At 43.3% G+C, this 19,701-nt stretch overlaps 1 protein-coding gene across 1 annotated transcript in view; it reads left to right on the top strand.

The window, feature by feature from the left end:
* The window catches only part of LOC144686262 (parathyroid hormone 2 receptor-like), a 241,849-nt gene that overhangs the window by 156,997 nt on the left and 65,151 nt on the right, over positions 1–19,701 (top strand). The window contains exon 11 of the mRNA XM_078551351.1: positions 18,624–18,762. Coding sequence (XP_078407477.1) covers positions 18,624–18,762 — 139 coding nt within the window. The remainder of the gene's footprint in view (positions 1–18,623; positions 18,763–19,701) is intronic.

Below are 19,701 nucleotides of genomic sequence, written 5' to 3' on the forward strand. Positions count from 1 at the left end.
TCTCTATTGGGATGTCATTGAGTTAATAATTTGTTAAAAGTCCACATCAGTCACCACTCAAATGTTCCTCTCATGTTTGAAATGTATTTAAAAGTATTTGCTATACTCTTGGTGTTTCCCGTGCTTGTGACATTTTCTGCATCCTGCGATTTCTCACACTTTGAAAGAATAGGCAGGAATTTGCTTCAAAACATAACAGCATCTGAATGACGCACTTCATGATTAATGTGAAAATTGAGCAGCAATATGTGTTGAGGTAGATGTGCTCCTTGAATTGTGAATCACCAAAAACTGCTGGACGATTTTCATTGCCCTGCTGTTAACTTCATGAAAATGATATCTCACCTCCCTGAGCTTTTCATGAAGTTGTTCTATTGCACATTAATTGCCTGAACTGCTTGCTGGCAGGGAGAGTTTAAATTTTTCGAAGTGTGTGCATTTCTATGGGGCAGAGCCGACTCCCCTCACTATTAGAGTCACATGTGATCTGATGTTACAATCGCACCTGCGCACCAGATATTCTTGCCAGGATTGTTCGATAAGGAAAAAGACAGGTATTCAGAGCAGGGTGAGAATGGGTAAGGGCCAAGATGCTGAAACAGAGGGGAGAAGGTCATGGGTTTGATTGGGGCAGAGGGCAGGGGATCAGAGAGGGCAGAGGATGGGGTGCTGGAGTGGGCAGAGGATGGAGGGGTGGCATTGGTGAGGTAGAAGATTTCACTGGGGAGAGAATGTCACAAACTTATGGTGGAAAAAGTAAGTGACTTGCTGTTGAAGACAAAGGTCGTGAACACGTGGTGGAGGAGGACCAAAGACAATAGCTTTGGTATTCTCTGTATTCCCTGAACTCGGGAGTGTGCGTGCTCTGTATTCTCTGGACCCGGTCTGCCATGGAGCGCTGCGTCGGGCTGCATTAGTGTGCTTACGATGGAGTTTGATGAATGAGGGTCTTTTAATGTTTAATTTAAGGGCTAATTTCTATCTAAAGCCTAGTCTCTCTTTAATTTACCAATTAACTAAAAGTTGCTGTTTGAGTTGGGAGAATGGGTTTTACTCCAGCTTTAGATCGTGGGTTAGACAGGCTCTGCTTGCAGCTGCATCTAGTTAATTAAATAACTGGCTTAAACAGGATTTGAGAAGTTACATTTAGAGAGCATAAAAAAAGGCCATCTAGAGTGCTGCATTGTCTGCCCTGGAGTGCTGCTTTGGGCTGCATTAGAGTGCTTAAGTTGGAGCTTTGTGAGTGTGGGAGTTCTATGAAGAGGAAGGAGGTGATCCTTTTATTTTCTACATTTCCTCAGAAAGCAGAGTGGTGGCCTTGGTAAGTAGACCTGGTGAGTATTTCTACTGTCCTTAATATTCTCTGAACTAGAGGAAGTAAAAGTAAAGGGAGTAATTTAAGGGTAAGTCATGGCAAGGCAGCTCAGCCACATGGAATGCTCCTCCTGTGCGATGTGGAAAGTCAGGGACACTTCTAACGTCCAGGGTGACCACATGTGCAGGAAATGTACAGCTACTCTAAGTCCATACTTTGGAGCTGAAGCTGTGACTGGAGTCACTGTGGAGCACCGACAAGGCTGAAATCTTCATGGATAGTACATAAAGTGAGGTGGACACACTGCAGATAAAGAATGCACAGGCAGAAAGGGAATGGGTGACTGCCAGACATTGTAAAAGCACTAGGTAGGCACAAGAGTCCCCTGGGTCCATCTCCCTCTAACAGATTTTCAGTTTTGGAAACTGATGGGGAAGATGGTTTCTCAGGAGAATGCAGCAGATCCAAGTCTGTAGCTCAGCTGGACAGTGGGGGGCAGAAAAAAAGAGTAGGAGAAAATAGTGATAGGATATTCTATCGTAAGGGGGACAGATAGACGTTTCTGCGGCTGCAGACATGGCACAGGGTGGTATGTTGCCTCCCTGGTGCCAGAGTCAAGGATGTCACTGAGTGGCTGCAGGACATTTTGATAGGGGAGGGTGAACAGCTAGAGGTCATGGTCCATATCGGTATCAATGACATAGGTAAAAAGAGGCCCTGAAAGCAGAATATAGGGAGCTAGGAAATAAATTAAAAAGCAGGACCTCAAAGGACCTCAGGATTACTCCCAGTGCCACGTGCTAGCGAGATCAGGAATAGGAGAATAGACCAGATGAATGTGTGGCTGGCGAGATGGCATAGGAGGGAGGGATTTAGGTTCCTGAGGCATTAAGACCGATTCTGGGGAAGCTGGGACCTGTAAAGCTAGACGGGTTGCACCCCAGCAGGACCGGGACCATTATCCTCCCAGGGGTATTTGCTGGTACTGTGGGGGGAGGGTTTAAACTAGAATGGAAGGGGGATGGGAACCTGAGTGGGGAGACATGAGAGGAAAATAAGGAATGAAAGACAGAAAAGTAGAAAGCAAAAGTGGGAGGCAGAGAAAACAAGGGCTAGCAGCAAATAGGGCCATAGTACAAAACATGTGTAAAAATGTTAAAAAGAGAAGTCTAAAGGCATTGTATCTGAATGCATGGAACACTCACAATAAGGTAGTCAAACTAACAGTGCAAATAGATGTAAATGGGTACGATATGATTGCGATTACAGAGACGACTGTAGGGTGAGCAAGGCTGGGAACTGAATATCTAAGGGTACTCGATATTTAGGAAGGACAGAAGAAAAGGAGGTGGGGTGGCATTATTAGTTAAGGATGAAATCAGTGCAATAGTGAGAGAGTATATTAGCGTAGAAAATCTAGATGTAGAATCAATCTGGATGGAGCTAAGAAGCAACAAGAGGAGGAAAACATTAGTGGGAGTTGTCTATAGGCCTCCAAACAGTAGTGGTAAGGGACGGGGCAGCATTAAACAGGGAATTAGAGATGTGGGTAACAAGGGTGCTACAGTAATCATGGCTGACTTTAATCTACAAATAAATAGGGCAAACCAAATTAGCAATAATACTGTGGTGGATGAATTCCTGGAGCGTGTAGGAGATGGTTTTTAGACCAGTACGTTGAGGAACCAACTAGGAAACAGGCTATCCTAGATTTGATATTGTGCAATGAGAAAGGCTTAATTAATAATCTTGGTGCGTGGAGTCCTTTAGGAAACAGTGACCATAACATGATAGAATTCTTCATTAGGATGGAAAGTGAAGTAGTCCGATCTGAAACTAGGGTCCTAAATCTAAACAAAGGAGACAATGAAAATATGAGGTGTGAGTTGGCTAAGATAGATTGGGGGACTTCATTAAAAGGCATGACAGTGAATAGGCAATGGTAAATACTTAAGGAACAAATGCATGCATTGCAACAGTTATACATTCCTTTCTGGTGCAAAAACATAACAGGAAAAGTGGCCCAACCAGGGCTAACAAAAGAAATTAAGGATAGTGTTAGATCCAAAGAGGAGTCATATAAAGTTGCTAGAAAAAGAGCAAGCCTGAAGATTGGGAGCAGTTTAGAATTCAGCAAAGGAGGACCAAGAAATTGATTAAGAGGAGAAAAATAGAGTATGAGAGTAAACTTGCAATGAGCATTAAAGCAGACTGTAAAAGCTTCTATAAGTATGTAAAAAGAAAAAGATTAGTGAAGACAAATATAGGTCCCTTTACAGTCTGAAATGGGAGAATTTACAAGGAAATGACAGACAACTACTTTAGTCCTGTCTTCACGGAGGAAGACACAAATAACTTCCCATAAATACTAGGGAACCAAGGGTCTAGTGAGAAGGAGGAATTGAAGGAAATTAGTATTACTAAAACAATAATGCTGGAGAAACTAATGGGACTGAAAGCCGATAAATCCCCAGGGCCTGATAATCAACACCCCAGGCACTAAAGGGGGTGGCCAAGGAAACAGTGGATGTGTTGCCTGTCATCTTCCAAAATTCTGTAGATTCTGGCAGGTTGGAGGATGGCAAATGTAACCCCACTATTTAAAAGAGGGAGGGAGGGAGAATACAGGGAATTACAGACCGGTTAGTCTAACATCAGTCGTGGGGAAAATGCTAGAGTCTTTTCTAAACGATGCGATAACAGGACACTTCGAAAATATCAATGGGATTAGACAAAGTCACCATGAATTTATGGAAGGGAAACCATGTTTGCCAAGCGTACTGGAGTTTTTCAAGGACGTAACTAGCAGAATAGACAAGGGAGAACCAGTGGGTGTGGTATATTTGGATTTTCAGAAAGCTTTTGATAAAATCCCACATAAGAGGTTAGTGCGCAAAATTAAAGCACATGGGATTGGGGGTAATATGTTGAGAATTGGTTAGCAGACAGGAAACAGAGTTAGGAATAAATGAATCTTTTTTTTGGAGTGCAGGTGGTGACTAGTGGGGTACCACAAGGATCAGTGCTTTGGCCCCAGCTATTCATAATATATATCAATGATTTGGATGAGGGAATCAAATGTAATATTTCCAAGCTTGCTGATGGCATAAAACTTGGTGGGAATGTGAGTGGTGAGGAGGATGTTAAGAGGTTTCAAGATAGTTTAGACAAGTTGAGTGAGTGGGCAACTAATTGGCAGATGCAATATAATATGGATATAGTGGAGTTATCCCCGTCGATAGGAAAAACAGAATGGCAGAGTATTACTTAAATGGTGATAGATTGGGAAATGTTGATGAGCAAAGGAACAAATGGATATTCTTGTACACCAATCCTGAAAGCAAGCAAGCATGCGGGTGCAGCAAGCAGTTAAGAAGGCAAATAGTATGTTGGCCTTCATTGCGAGAGGACTTGAGTACAGGAGTGAGGATGTCTTACGGCAGCTGTACAGGGCCTTGGTGAGACCATACCTGGAGTAGTGTGTGCAGCTTTTGGTCTCCTTACCTAAGAATGGATATACTTGCCATAAAAGGAGTGCAGCGAACGTTCACCAGACTGATTCCTGGGATGACAGGATTGTCGTATGAGGAGGGATTGGGCCGACTAGGCCTGTATTCACTGGAGTTTAGAAGAATGAGAGGGGATTGTATTGAAAAGTGTACAATTCTGACAGGGCTGGACAGACTGGATGCAGGGATGATATTTCCTCTGGCTGCGAGGTCAAGAACTAGAGGTTACAGTCTCAGGATATGGGGTAGGTCATTTGATGAAGAGATGAGGAGAAGTTTCTTCACACAAGAGGGTGGTGAACCTGTGGAATTTTCTACCACAGAAGACTGGAGGCCAAGTCACTGAACATATTTTAGAAGGAAATAGATTTCTGGACTCTAAAGGCATTAAGGGATATGGGGAGGGAGCGGGAGTATGGCGTTGAGATAGAGGATCAGCCATGATCATACTGAATGGCAGAGCAGGCTTGAAGGGCCAAATGACCTACTCCTGCTCCTATTTTCTATGTAATTTAGGAATGAGTACTGTGTAATCTCTGGACTCAGGAGTGTGAATGCTATGTATTCTCTGGACTCAGGAGCACTGTGTATTCTCTGAAATCGGGAGTTAGAGCCCTGTGTATTCTTGGAACTCGAAAGTATGAGCGCTGTGTATTCTCTGAAATCAGTAACCAGAGAGTTTGATTGGATCAAATTACACATTCCAGACAAACTCTTGGATGTGTCTTGTCGTCCAAGAGAATAAATCTGCTATTTGGCCCAACCCCTATTTGATGCAGATAAACACAGCCAGGATCCCCCATCAAATTCACCATGGAAAGTTAAGTCTAGTAATCTACAGCTGAAATACACTTTAATTACGAACACACAAATTAGGAACAGCAGTAGGCCTTTCAGCCCCTTGGACCTTTTTCCCCCATTTAATATGATAATTGCTTCTGACTAGCACTGAAAACTAACTATTACAAGAAGCTCTGGAGGCTGATTTTTTGGAAGGGGCAAATAGAAATGAAAAGCTCAGCTGGTCAAGAAGAGGGTCCAGGGAAAATGGAGGCCAGCGAATTGTTTACTTTCTTGGCTACTAAATTCCATTGCAGTAAATGTGGCAGGGACTGCCATGTGAGATTGGGGCTTCTGAGCTGCACCAGCTGATGCTTAACACAGAGTTGACCACCGGGGCACAAATCAGGGGTATAGTGCTGCCAGAGCGCCCCCGAACGCTGCTCTGGGACCTCCCGAGCGCTATTGAATGGTAAACTCTCCTTTATTGGTTGACCATCCGTTCTGCTGCCCCATATCCGGTTGTGATGGCAGTGGTGGCCAGGGCAGTGTGGCCAGAGGTCTGGTTGACTCAGTGGCGGGAGTTGGTCTGCAGGGTCCGAAGGTGAAGGAACAGATCAGGGAGGGTGGCCTGGACCCCGGGCTGTACTGGCTGCCGCTGCTCAATCACCGGGAGCTGGGGGCCGGCCTGCGGCAGCTGCCACCTGAGTTGTGCGGCCTGAGCCAGCTCTGGAGCCTGGTGCTCAGGGCAAACAGGCTGGCTGGTCTCCCTGACGAGCTGGGCCACCTGCGAATCCTTGATGTGTCTGAGAACGAGCTCAGCTCCCTGCCTGACAGCCTGGGTCTCCTGGAGCAGCTCAGCATCCTGAACGTGAGTGCTAACCACCTGAGTCAGCTCCCCCTCAGCCTCTCCCTCCACCTCAGCAGCCTCAATATGCCTGTGAACCAACTGCAGGCCCTGCCTGGGGTCATATTCCAGCCTGGCCTCTACCTCATGCACGCCCCTCCATTAACCTGATCAAGGACCTGCTGCCTGGAGTCAGTCACGTAACAGCCCTGAAGGTGGGTGGCAACTCAAGATACACAGCCTTTAATCATCTTTCTATAGTGATAGAGAATATCCTTATATAATTATATATATTTATATAACCTTTATATCCAATGGCTAACAAAACTGTGACCTATCCTCAATGTGGCCCGCAGTGCTTTCTTAGATTTTAATAACCTTTATATAGTTTTATATTGAAAGTATATATAATATTTAATAACCTTTCTATAATGTGGCAACTAAAACCCAATCCTCTCAATGTGGCCTCAAGGTGCTTTGTTGGAGTTCTTTATTCTTTCAGGGGATGTGGGCATCGCTGACAAGGCCAGCATTTATTCCAAAGAAAAGCCATATTGGACTTGAAACGTTAACTCTGTTTCTCACTCTACAGATGCTGCCAGACCTGCTGAGCTTCTCCAGCATGTTCTGTTTTTATTCCAGCATTTATTGCGCTAATTGCCCTTGAGAAGGTGGTGGCGAGTCACCCTCTTGGCATCTGAGTGTTAGGCTTAGGGTGTATGCCTCGCTTGCCTATTTCTGAGAGTAGATACTGGGAGATCATGAAACAATGTAGAACTAGGGGCCGCAGTTTAAAGATAGGGGTTTCCCATCAAAGAAGGAGAGAGGAGAAATTTCTCCTCTTTGGAATTTTTTTTCACAGAGAACAGTGACAGCTGGGTCATTGAGGGTATTCAAGGCTGAGTTAGATTTTTGATTGACAAGGGAGTTGAGGGTTATGCGGGGTGGGGAGGCAGGCAAGAAATGAAGTTCAGGCCACAGTCAGATCAGCCATGATTCTATTGAACAGCGGATCAAGCTCAATGGGCCGAATGGCCTCCTCCTGCTCTTATTCCTTATGATCTTATACGCCCTACTTGTTTTTCTTTCCACTGACCTCAGTAGAATCTTCTCCATTTAATTGTCTGACTGGATTTTCGATCTGTAAGATTGGTGTTAATTTTAATCCTTATTGCCTCCAATATTGAATCTGCCTGTTTCCATGAGTAACACATGCAGGGGGATTTGGCTCATTGATGGCAATCGGAAGTAGAGAGAAATCCTCTTGCAACCATGTGGGCCTGCGTCACTTGTGACGCAAAGGCTGCCGGCATGGGGACCATGTTGAGTGATTTCTACCTGCATTATTTGTGGGGCACAAGGGCAAGTTTGGCCACGAGTTCCTGGAGTTTGAGTTTAGACCAGACAGTAAGAGTTGACCCAAATGTCCAGAGCTCACAGAGTGGCTGTGAATCTGGTGCCTAGGGAGGTTAAGAAGGGGCAGAGTGCAGGCTGTGCCCAGTGTCCAGGACTTCTCACTGCTGCTGCTGAATGTCTTAGTCAATGTGCAGCAACAGCAACAGCAGTAACCCTCCTGTACAGCTCCCTGACTGTTTAAAAAAAATATACAGACCTTAAACTCCCTGCACATCATTGACCAGAAATTGATATGTGACTGAGAAACTTTATATGGGCTAACCATATAAATACTGTGGCTACAAGAGCAGTCAGAGACTAGGAACCCAGCAACGAGTATCTCACCTCTTGACTCCCCAAAGCCTGTGCACCATCTACAAGGCACAAGTCAGGAGTGTGATGGAATACTCTCCACTTGCCTGGATGAGTGCAGCTCCCCCAAAGCTCAGGAAGCTTGACACCATCCAGGACAAAGCAGCCCGTTTGATTGGCACCCCTTCCACAAACATTCATTCCCTCCACCACCAATGAACAATGGCAGTAGTCCGTACCATCGGCAAGACGCACTGCAGAAGCTCAAAGGCTTCTTAGGCAGCACCTTCCAAACTCATGGCCACCACCATCTAGAAGGACAAGGGCAACAGATAGATGGGAAGTTCCCCTCCAATCCAAGAGACTGCAGCGGTTAAGAAGTCAGCTCACCACCACCTTCTCGAGGGCAGTTAAGGATGGGCAATAAATGCTGGCCTAGCCTGTGATGTCCACATCCCGGAAATTAATTTTTAAAAATCACAGCTTTCTCATAAACAGGCATTTCAGGGTCTTTGAAGCTCAAGGTTCCCGGGATCTAAAGCAGAATCAATATCCCCAAACACCCTGCTGCAGTTGCCGACTGAGTATTAATTCCTTGGCTGTGATGGCCTGAGGATGTGAAACGCAGTATAGTGTTTGTATTCCCTGTTGGCAGCTTTATATGGAATTTACAGCACAGAAACAGGTCATTTGGCTCACCTTATCTATGTTGGTGTTTATGTTCCAAACAAGCCTTCTTCTTGATTACACTATCACAGTAATCTTCTGCTTCTTTCTTCCTCAAGTGTTTGCCAAGTTCCTGGAATATATCTATAGAATCATAGAATGGTTACAGCACAGAAGGAGGCCATTCAGCACATTGCCTCTGTGTCAGTTCTCTGCAACAGCAACTCAGCTAGTCACATTCCTCCACCTTTTCCTTGTAGCCTATAAAAAAATCTTTTCTCTTCAGATAACTATCCAGTTCCCTTTTGAAAACTGCAGCTGAATCTGTCTACACCACATCCTCCAGCAGTGCATTCCAGTTCCAAACCACTTGTTGCATAAAGTTGTTTTTCTTCATGTCACCTCCGATTCTTTTGTTAATTACTTTGGGGTCCTTGACCTTCTACCGATGGGTACAGTTTCTCCCCATTTATGCTACCCAGACCCCTCATGATTTTGAACACATCTAACAAATCTCCCCTCAACCTACTCATGACCAAGGAGAGGTGGTGGCATAATGGTATTGTCACTAGACTGGTGTTCCAGAAACCCCGGATAATGCTCTGGGGACCCGGGATCTGGAATTAAAAGTCTGATGATGACCATGAAAGCATTGTCGATTGTTATAAAAACCCATCTGGTTCACTAATGTCCTTTAGGAAGGGATTTCCACTGTCCTTACCTGGTCTGGCCTACATGTGACTCCAGACCCACAGCAATGTGGTTGACTCTTTTTAAAAATGCCCTCTGAGGACATTTAGGGATGGACAATAAAAAAAAAACTGAAGTCTCTCATCCTCTGAACCATTCTCACAAATCTTTTCTGCATCCTTTCTAAAACATCCTTTCCATTGAACCAGTGTTTTGAGGATTCATACTTGCTTTTGTGCTCTTGTGTCCCTATTTAAAAAAACCCACAATTCAGCATAATTTATTAACTGCCTTCTCAGCCTGTCCTGCCACCTTCAATGATTTATGCATATGTACACCCACACCCAGGACCTGCTCCTGCATTTCCTTTAGAAGTATACCCTTTATTTTATGTCACCTCTCATCATTCTTCTGACCAAAATGTATCACTTCACACTTCCCTACATTAAATTTCATCTGCCACGTATCTGCCCATTCCACCAGGCTGTCTATATCCTCTTGAAGTCTATCACTATCCTCTTCACAGTTCACAATACTTCCAAATCTTGCATCATGTGCAAATTTTGAAATTGTGCCCAGTACACCCAGATCTAGATTATTAATATAAATCAAGAAAAACAGTTGCTCCTCTATATACCATCCCCCATCAGAAGTAAGTAAAGTTTCCTGTAATTCATGTTTTTAATACGCTCGAATGAAATAATTAAACTGTTGCGTAATTAAATTCTAGCCATGCTAAAGACAAATGATTCAAAATACCACATGGTTTGAAATGAAATGCCTATTGGCACTAATATTTTTCACTAAAAAAAGCATAGTTTTACTGATCTTTGGGAACTCAAATGATTAATATATAGGAAACCAACATAATAGAAGATTTAGAAATTATATGGCCAACACATTTGCTTAGAGCACGTGCACCTCAAAATTTGGCACTGCACCCTTGACGCAAACCATCATCTTACAAGATGGAAGACTGCCTTGGCTAACTAACAAGGGTGAAGTTTCATAACTTCAGCTTTTAATTGTTGTCAAAGATTAAAACTGTAATTTTCTTTTTAACTTACATCATTAACTTATTTTTGTCTCCTTATTTCTCTCTCTTACAGTCATTTACCAGTGTGAACCATCTGAGCCGAATGGCTTAATTTTGTGTTGTATATCCTATGTAAAAATAAAATTTCAGCTCAGCAACAGACCATTTTGTCCCTCAAAACTGTTAGTGTTTGTGGTCCATATCAACAGTTGAGGACTTTGGCCCAAGTTACGATGAATGCTGATGGGTGTATATCGCCAAATGCTTGGTGTATTGGGAATCCTGCCAGAAAGCCTGTTCTTAATGTCGAGGAGCGTGGAGGAGCCAAGCTCCAACTAGGAGCAGGGTTTTGCACAGAGTTTGCAGCCCATACTTTCAAACATGGAACAGGTGGTCACTTCCATTAACACACCTGTGGAACCCATCATGATGCAGTGTCTGATGGCTGTGGTTGCAGATTCCAATGCAGCCCAAACGGCTTCCATCTGAGGCATGAGTGCTGCAGTGGAAGCTCAGACTGTTGCCATTGCGGATACTATTGATCAAATGGGCTTCGGGCTGACACAGTAGTCCTTTAAAACTGTTCTCCAACTTGATTGGTGAAGCACCACCCTGGTAGAGTGGCAGTGTTTCCATGAAGCAGGAACCTACTGCCCTCTCTCAGGATGTCAGCCTTCATGCTTCCACCATTGCCACTCTGGCAGTACCTTTAGTTTGCCAGCTAGCCAGCCCTGACCACTGCAGCCCAGGCCCTCTAAGCCAAGGGCTGCTCAAAGTCATCCTCCAAGGCTGTCTGCAGTCTCCTAAATTAAAGAGAGAGTACCGAGGAGATTCACAAGAATGATTCCTGAGATGAAGAACTGTAGCTATAAGGATAGATTGGAGAGGTTGGGACTGTTTTCCTTGGAGAAAAGAAGGCTGAGAGGCTGGTAGATGGTGACAAGGTAATGACCAGGTTCTACAGCAGATAGTATACTACTACAAAACTTGATACCCGCTCAGCTGAATATTGCAGGTATCCTCCAGATTGTTGCTTTATGATGCTGATGATGTGTCCTGTGATGTTCCTTGTGGCAGCATGGCTTTCACTGAGGGCCTGGTGTGTATGTGTGCATGAGTTTTGGATCAGAGTCATGCACCATGTTATGTTTGGATAAGCTTTATCACCCAGTAGCCAACCTTTGACTTGCTTTGGTGGTTCAAATGCATCTGATACTTAACACTATCACAGAATGAAAGAATTGTGTCTTCTGCCTGGATAATGGGCATCCACCTACATGATGAGCTGCCTGTAGTCAAACACTAGCTGCACAATGAGGGAGTGGAATCCTTTGTGGGTCATGAAAATGGTTGAGTTCCAATGAGAAACATGCAAGGCAATTTGTGTGCAGTCAAAGCCACTACGCACCCAGGTGAAGCCTGCAATTCATGCAAACCTTTCTGCTCACTCTTTCTGCTTGTTTCTGGCAAGTGGGAATAAAATGAATAGGCCACTTAGCCCCTCAAGCCTGCTCTGCCATTTGATAAGATCATGGCTCATCCAAAGCCTAAAAGTTAAGGACTAAAATCACCTTTTAAACACAGGCAATGCTGTCCCTGCTCTGCTTTGAGTTTGCAGTTGTGGCTGAAGCAATTGACTAATTTCACTCATGACCGCTTTGGTGGAGCAAACCTCTCTGAGGCATTGGTTCTTGCTAAAGTTGAGGTAAAATAATTGGTCCCTGAAGAATCTTGGCAGACATGGCCTCCTGTACAGAGACCTTCATCCTCTTTTCTATCTCCCTCTTCTAGTAGCTTTTTTACTCTCCATAGCCATTTTCAATTGTCTCAGTCATGTTCAATTCCCAGAGGGGACCCTAACAGGCCAGCCATGTCTCAAAGCAACTTCTTTTAGCACAGTAAGACTATGGCCTGAATTTATGCACAGATGGAGAGGCTCTCCGTCTTTGCGAAAATGGCGCCGGAACCTGGATCCAGAAGTTCTGCCGCCACACCTGGCTCTCACCATTTTCACAGAGGGGGGAAAATGGCGGTGGCTTCTAATTTATATATCAGTGATTCATGGAGTCAGCTGCACATGTTAAAGTGCAGCTGCCTCAGTCAGATCTGATTTTGGCTGGTGGTATATCTAAAACACGATGTGTGCAGTTTAGATCAGGTAAGAGAGGATCTAAAGCTTCTGGAGGTCTTTGGAGTGGTAGGGAACACTTTTGGAGAGGTGGAGTACGCTTTTGAATGTGGTCCTGGGGTACCTTTGGGAGAGGAAAGGTGCCCTTTGGGATTGTTAAAATTAGACAGGAATGTGTGTAAAAAATGCATGAACTCATTGGAACTGTCAAGATAACTGCCAAGAGGTTTAAATTTCTTGCCCTTTAAATTAAAAAAAAGTTTGCAGTGTTAAAAAATGATTGCTATTTCACTCTATCCATGCCATAAGTCTGTGGGTTATTTTTATAGGATTAGTGCTGCGATACTGATTTGACAACCTTTCATTATCAAAGTGGGGTGCTTGTCAGTTCATAGTTTGATTGACAGCTCCAAGTGGTTATAAACTCTAAAGTGCGACTATGAATACAAATGCCTGTTTTCATCAGGGATTTTAGGAATTTAAATGTAGTGAATGGGCTTTTTTTAATCAATGAGAGTGTTATTTTTGTTTGAAATAGGAAACTCATCAATAGGCACTTTTTAGCTTTCAGTGAGGAAAGCTCCAACCACCACCCCGCCCCCCACCCCCCCCACTGCCCCAGCCCACATACACACACCCCTTCCTTCCAGACGTGACAGCATACATCTCTGGCCCCATCTGTGACCTCATTTTTTACCACATTGATTTAAAAACAGAAATTACCTGACCAATATTGGCTCCCTGATCTCAAAATCTTAAAGGAATGGAGACTTGCATTATACACACACACAACTCAGTAAAGCGCAACAGTTTGTAAATAATTCCACAATCCCTCTCAGGCCTCATTTAATAGCCTGCAATTAATATTTGATCAAACCTGCATTCCTGAAATCACAGTGTGCTCGATGTTGAATTCCAACATTTCATAGAATTATCGACTTTGAGCTCTGAAATGGCCTATCAAGCCATTCAGTTGTATTAGATGTTTTGTGTATGCATATATATCACATATAAAACTGTGTATGAGCATGTCAAAATATACCCGGCTTGATACTGGCACTGCTGAACATAAAAGCACAAACTTTCCAATATGCTGGTGTTGCCTGTCCTGACGCAGCATCATTGTGCATGTTCGGATGGTGGGAGGCGGGGGGATGGCAATAGATGATTAGCAGGATTCCTTCTTCTTCTGGGCTGGTTGGCGGCATGTTAATAGGCATGCATATATAGTGCTGCCATCCCCTTTGACTGTTGGATGGCGAGGCAGCAGCACACGCACATGCTGGCCCCATGGCATCCGATTGGATGCCAAGGGATTGAAAGTGCATCAGTCGCCTTGGCAGGGCTGGGGCGGGTAGAAGACTTTCCCCGAAGTGAAAGCTGCCCAGGATTGAGGATTGTTTTGTCTCCATTCATCCTTACAAAGAAAGAGTGTGTTATTACTAGGATATTTTACCTTTCCTGGATGTCCCAAAGTGCTTCATAACCAATTAATTTTTTTGAAGGGCCGTTGTTCCTACTTTGTGGGCATTAGTGGCAACCATTTTGCACACAGCAAGTCTGAGCAAACAACTAATGTGATAACTGAACTCTTAGGGTGAAATTTTACGGCAGTCGGATTTTACGTTCCCGCCGAAGCCATTGAGGTTTGGAATGTCTTGGCCACATTTTACGGCCCCGTCCCCGCCGAAACGGGGCCTTAAAATTCTGCTCTTAATCTATTTTCATGTTGAAAATACCTTGACTAACGCAGTAAAAAAAAACTAAAAAGGCAGAAAATTACTAAAGTAAACGTTTGTCTCTTAGATGATGAGACTAGTGAATTAATAATTGGAAATGTGGAATTAGCAAAGACTTTGAACAAATATTTTGTATCTGTCTTCACTGTAGAGGACACTAAAAGAATCCCAATACTAATAGAAAATCAGGGGCAAAAGGGAGGGAGGAATTTAAGACAATCGTTATCACTACAGAAAAAGTACTAGACCAACTAATGGGACTAAAAGGATGACAAGTCCCCTAGATCTGAAGGTCTGTATACTAGGTTCTTAAAAGAAGTGTCTACAGAGATAATAGATGCATTGGTTGTGATCTTTCAAAATATCCATGATTCTGGAAAGGTCCTAACAGCTTTGAAAACCACAAATATAATGCCCCTATTGAAGAAAAGATGGAGACAGAAAGCAGAAACTATAGGCCAGTTAGTCTAACAGCTCTCATTGGATAAATGCTGGAATGCATTATTGAGGAAGTAGTAGCAGGACATTTAGAAAATCACAATATAATTGAGCAGAGTCATGTGGTTTTATGAAAGGGAGATCGTGTCTGACAGCTTATTAGAGTTCTTTAGTGGATGTAGCGAGCAGGGTGTTGATGTTGGGAGGGTAATATATTAGCGCAGACAGAGGATAGACGAACAGGAAACAGAGTCTACAAATAGTCGTTTGGTAGTACAGAACTTGAGTAGTACTGAGAAAAAACATTTTGTCAAAGCTTTTCATCTTGCACTCATCAGGATAATCGCAAGAATACCAATGTCAGGTGAAGCATCAACTTTATTATGTATGAGAAGAGAGTGCTGATTAGTTTCAAGTGGACTTGATTGGTAGAGGCATTGTCATGGAGAATGCAGCAGTTAATAGTGACTGACAGTTAACTGCCAAGCAATGTTTGAAATTTAAACCAGGCAGCTTGACTCTGATTGGACAAGGCATTGTGCTGGGGAAAGAACCAGAGAATGGCTATCACTTATTTTGTCGAGCTGAAACAGGTGCAATGTATGTACATGTTTTTTTTCTGTCTACAAAGAACGGGGTCCTGTGTATTAATAGATGTAGCTTCAAGTGCATGCAAATGTGCCACACAGTGAGCCTGACTGATGATCTTAAGTTGATTGTCAGTGTAATTTTTAGTGCACAGAGGATTGTTTAGCAAATGTTGCCCAGTAGCAAAATCACATCTAATGTTGGACACTGTGTATTTCCAGTATGTGATTGATATGTTTAATCTTTAAATCTTTAGCAGCATATAATAATTTCCTTGCATGTCTTAATGGGCTCCATCTTGCGCTGAAATTCACCTTTGAAATGGAGCAGTCAAATTAACTCCCTTTCCTTTACATATTAGTTGAGAAATCTGCCAGGGGGTTCTCTACTCTGGTCTACTGCAAACCTATTTTCACTGGTCAGTTACACGCGTTGGGATTCTTATAATTACACGTGCTATAAAATTGGCCTTATCGCAACCTCGTAAATAGGGCCCAAGCTATTTGCTCACCATGCAAGCTTGATGCTGAAATAGGGCGCATCAAAGACAGCCTGCAGGTTAATGGCTACCCTGATCAGATCATTTTGTGCTTTCTTTTACAGCCCTAAGGCCCTTTTGGCCCTGAAAAGTGCCCAGTCTACCTCACCTTGCCCTTCCTGGGTAATCTATCTCAAACATTTGCTGGTTGCTTCCTCAGGGTAATGCCTTGACCAGTCAGAGTCAAGCTGCCTGATTTAAAATTCAAACAATGCTTGGCAGTTAACTGCCAGCCACCTTTAACTGGTGCATTCTCCATGGCAACGCCTCTACCAATCAGAGTCCACTTACCAACCAATCTGCACTCTCTTCTCATACAGTATAAAGCTGTTGCTTCCCTGACATTGGTATTCTTGCAATTGTCCTGATGAGTGCAAGGTGAAAAGCTTCAACAAAATGTATTTTTTCAGCAATAAATGGGTCGGGATAAATTGGTCATTTTCAGGTTGGTAAATTGTAACTGCTGGTGTGCCACAGGGAGCTGTGCCGGGGCATCAGTTATTTACAATCTATATTAATAACTTGGATGAAGGCACTGAGAGTATTGTTGCCAAATTTTCTGACAATAGAAAGATAGGTGGGAAAGCAAGGTAAGTGAAGGACAGAAAGTACAAAATATAATGTCGGTGGCAGGGGTCTCATCCGATGGCTGGAGAGCCAGTAGGAGCTCCCTACCCCATCCTACCAACCATCCCCCACCCCTCCCCCTCACCACCACCCTCCCAAACCTGCAAGGAGCCCCGACAAGCATTTGCTTTTTGGGATTTCCACATGGTGAGTCCCCGGACAGATACCAGTGGCAGTGGAATATGGCCCTTAAGTGGGCATTAAGTGGCAGCTGCCCACAAGCCTTCTCCCCATGGACTTAATTGGGTCCCCACCTACCATCCTCCCACCTGATTAAATGCCCTCCACCACCAAACACACCACAAAGGAGGGCATTAAATTCTGCCTAATAAGTCTGCAAAGGGATATAAATAGGTTAAGTGACTGGGTAAAAATCTGGAGGATGGAGTATCATGTGGGAACTTAGATAAGAATAGATAATCAAATTATTAGTTCAATGGAGAGAGACTTCAGATTGTGTGGTACAAAGGGATTTGAGTGTCCCCGTATATGAACACACAAAGGTAGCATGCATGTACAAGGAGGATGGAGTATAAAAGTAGGTAAGTCTTACTACAACTGTACACCTGAATGGAGTTTTGGTCTCCTTATTTAGGGAGGGATATAGTTGTATTGGAGGATGTTCAGACAAGATTCACTTGGTTGACTCCTGGAAGAAGGGGTTGTCTTATGAGGAATGGTTGAGCAAGTTAGTACCATGCTCATTGGAGTATAGAAGAGAAAGAGGTGATTTACTGAAACATAATATGCTGAGGGGTCCTGATAGGGTAGATGCTGAGAGGATGTATCCATTGGTGGGAGAATCTAGAACTATGCGGCATAATTTCAGATTGAGGGGTTGCCTATTTAAGACAGCTAAGGAGGAATTTCTTTTCTCAGGGTCATGAACCTTAGGAAATCTCTACTCCAGAGAGCTGTGGAGGCAGGTTCATTAAATATATTCAAGGCTGAGATGGACAGATTTTTGAAATAAAGTGGAATCGAGAGTTATGGGGAGCAGACAGGAAAGTTGAGTTAAGGCCAAGATCAGATCAACCATGATCTTATAGAATGGCGGAGCAGGCTTGGGGGGCATGTGGCATACCCCTACACCTATATCTTATGTTGTCCTGTTCCTGCCCTTCTTTGAATAAGGCCTTGGGAAATTTAACTTAAATAGGCAGACAAGGGCTGGGATTTTGCAGCCCTGCCATGGCAGGTTTCCCTGCGAGGGTGCAGCGAACCATTCAAATCCCCGTTGACTTCAGTGGAACCAGAAGATCCTGCTGGTGGGAGGGGCTGGAAAATGCCACCTAAGGATTTAGTTTGCATCACATTAGAAGCTTGTTGGTCTTATTTAAATGAGACGCTAAGCCCAATTCGATTAGGTCTGTGGTCTATGTGTTCTGGCATAGGAATAGTTTCATTAAGAAAGGCCACAAGAAATAAAGAGGTCATAGGGATATCCAAGGATATGAGTAGGGGAGTGATTAAGAAGGCTGAGGATGAAGGAGGATAGGATTGCAGTGAAATCAAAGGTCTGAAGTCTTGGGGCGTAAAATGACCCAAAATGCCAGCAAGGAGGAAATTTTTGGAAGAAAGTTGGACTTGGAATGAGGATTTTGAATGAGAGGCATGCCAATCAGAAAAGGGTGAGGTGCTTCCAGGACAAGGAGCCAGAAGGAAAAGGGAAAAGCTGAGGTCGCATTTAGCAATGAAGCCACCACCTTGATGATTAAGTTGGGGCTGGTAGTAGAAGTAATAGACAACAACAGAAGCTTCATTGAGGGAGAAGGAGTCACCAGCTGTGACTGATGCTTCAGTGAATTCCATGAAATCAATGTAATCAGCCACTGTGAAACCATGGACAGTAATGGCCATTGTTTGCAAAAAAAACCCAAAATTCTGGGGGAGATATGGAAAAGGATGATGATTATAACTCCATTACCAGGATCAAGGTGGCAGAAGCTGATTTTCAAGTAATATTGCAAACATTTTATTTATAACAGCCATTATTTTGCTTATCTCTTTTTAAGAAAATTGGCAAAATCCACCCTGGTTCTTGTGCTTGTGTTTGGAGTGCATTACATCGTGTTTATCGGTGTGCCACATACCTTCACTGGATTAGCATGGGAAATCCGGATGCACTTTGAACTTTTCTTCAACTCATTTCAGGTGAGTTGATTTATATCTTTATTTAATAGACTAAAATAATAAGTGGTGCGGTATTAAACCCATGTTGTGCAACCAAGCACAACAGCTACCCTCTGTTCGTGAAGGGAACAAAACTCAAATTGACAGCTCCAATGAAGAAAAATATCCCAAGTGCTCTACAGAGATTTAAGGCAAAAAATGAATGCTGAGACTCACTAATTTATTGTAGTGTAAGAAATAAAACTAGACAAAAGGCTGGATTATAATCCTTCCAAATCAATCATGTAAATTTACAATATTCAATGTGGCCAAACAACTGGAGCTGAACAAAATCCATTTACGTACCTTCAATTTGTGATTATAAATAGGAATGTATAATTAACTCAGCAATACTTGCTTCATTATAATAGAACACTTTTCATTGTTTTCAGATGATAAATAAAAATTAAATTGAATCCAAACCTGTGCTCATTCTAACTCAAAGCACTTAAGGATATTGTGTACTGGAAATCTGAAGTATATCATTCTGCTTGGAGATCATTTGAACATTGCCTTCCTGCCGTATGGATTTATGAATGTGAAAATGCATTTGGACAATATTGTTACCAGCTCACATTTCCAACATCAGCCCCAAATATCAGGTTGTCAGTTTTTCAGGAGTGCCCTGGCATCTTCAAGCATTATGGCCCTGTGATGAAGCAATAGCGGTCACTGCTGACCTCAAAGAAAACTGCCCATGCAGCCATAGTGATCTCTTTGGTGTGGATTTTCCCTTTCCTATGTTAGTTTGAATCTGGTGGCATGTCAAGAGGATCTCCAGGTGTCCAGCAACAGTGATATCATCTAGCAGGGTGAACAGCTAATCACATGAATTTTCACAGACTTCAAACCAGGAAATAAAATGCACTGATTATTCTTCACTTTTAGCTGAATGCTAGAGTGAAAAATAAACAATTGAGT

Source organism: Cetorhinus maximus, chromosome 11, assembly GCF_964194155.1.
Source record: "Cetorhinus maximus chromosome 11, sCetMax3.hap1.1, whole genome shotgun sequence".
NCBI lineage: Eukaryota > Metazoa > Chordata > Chondrichthyes > Lamniformes > Cetorhinidae > Cetorhinus > Cetorhinus maximus.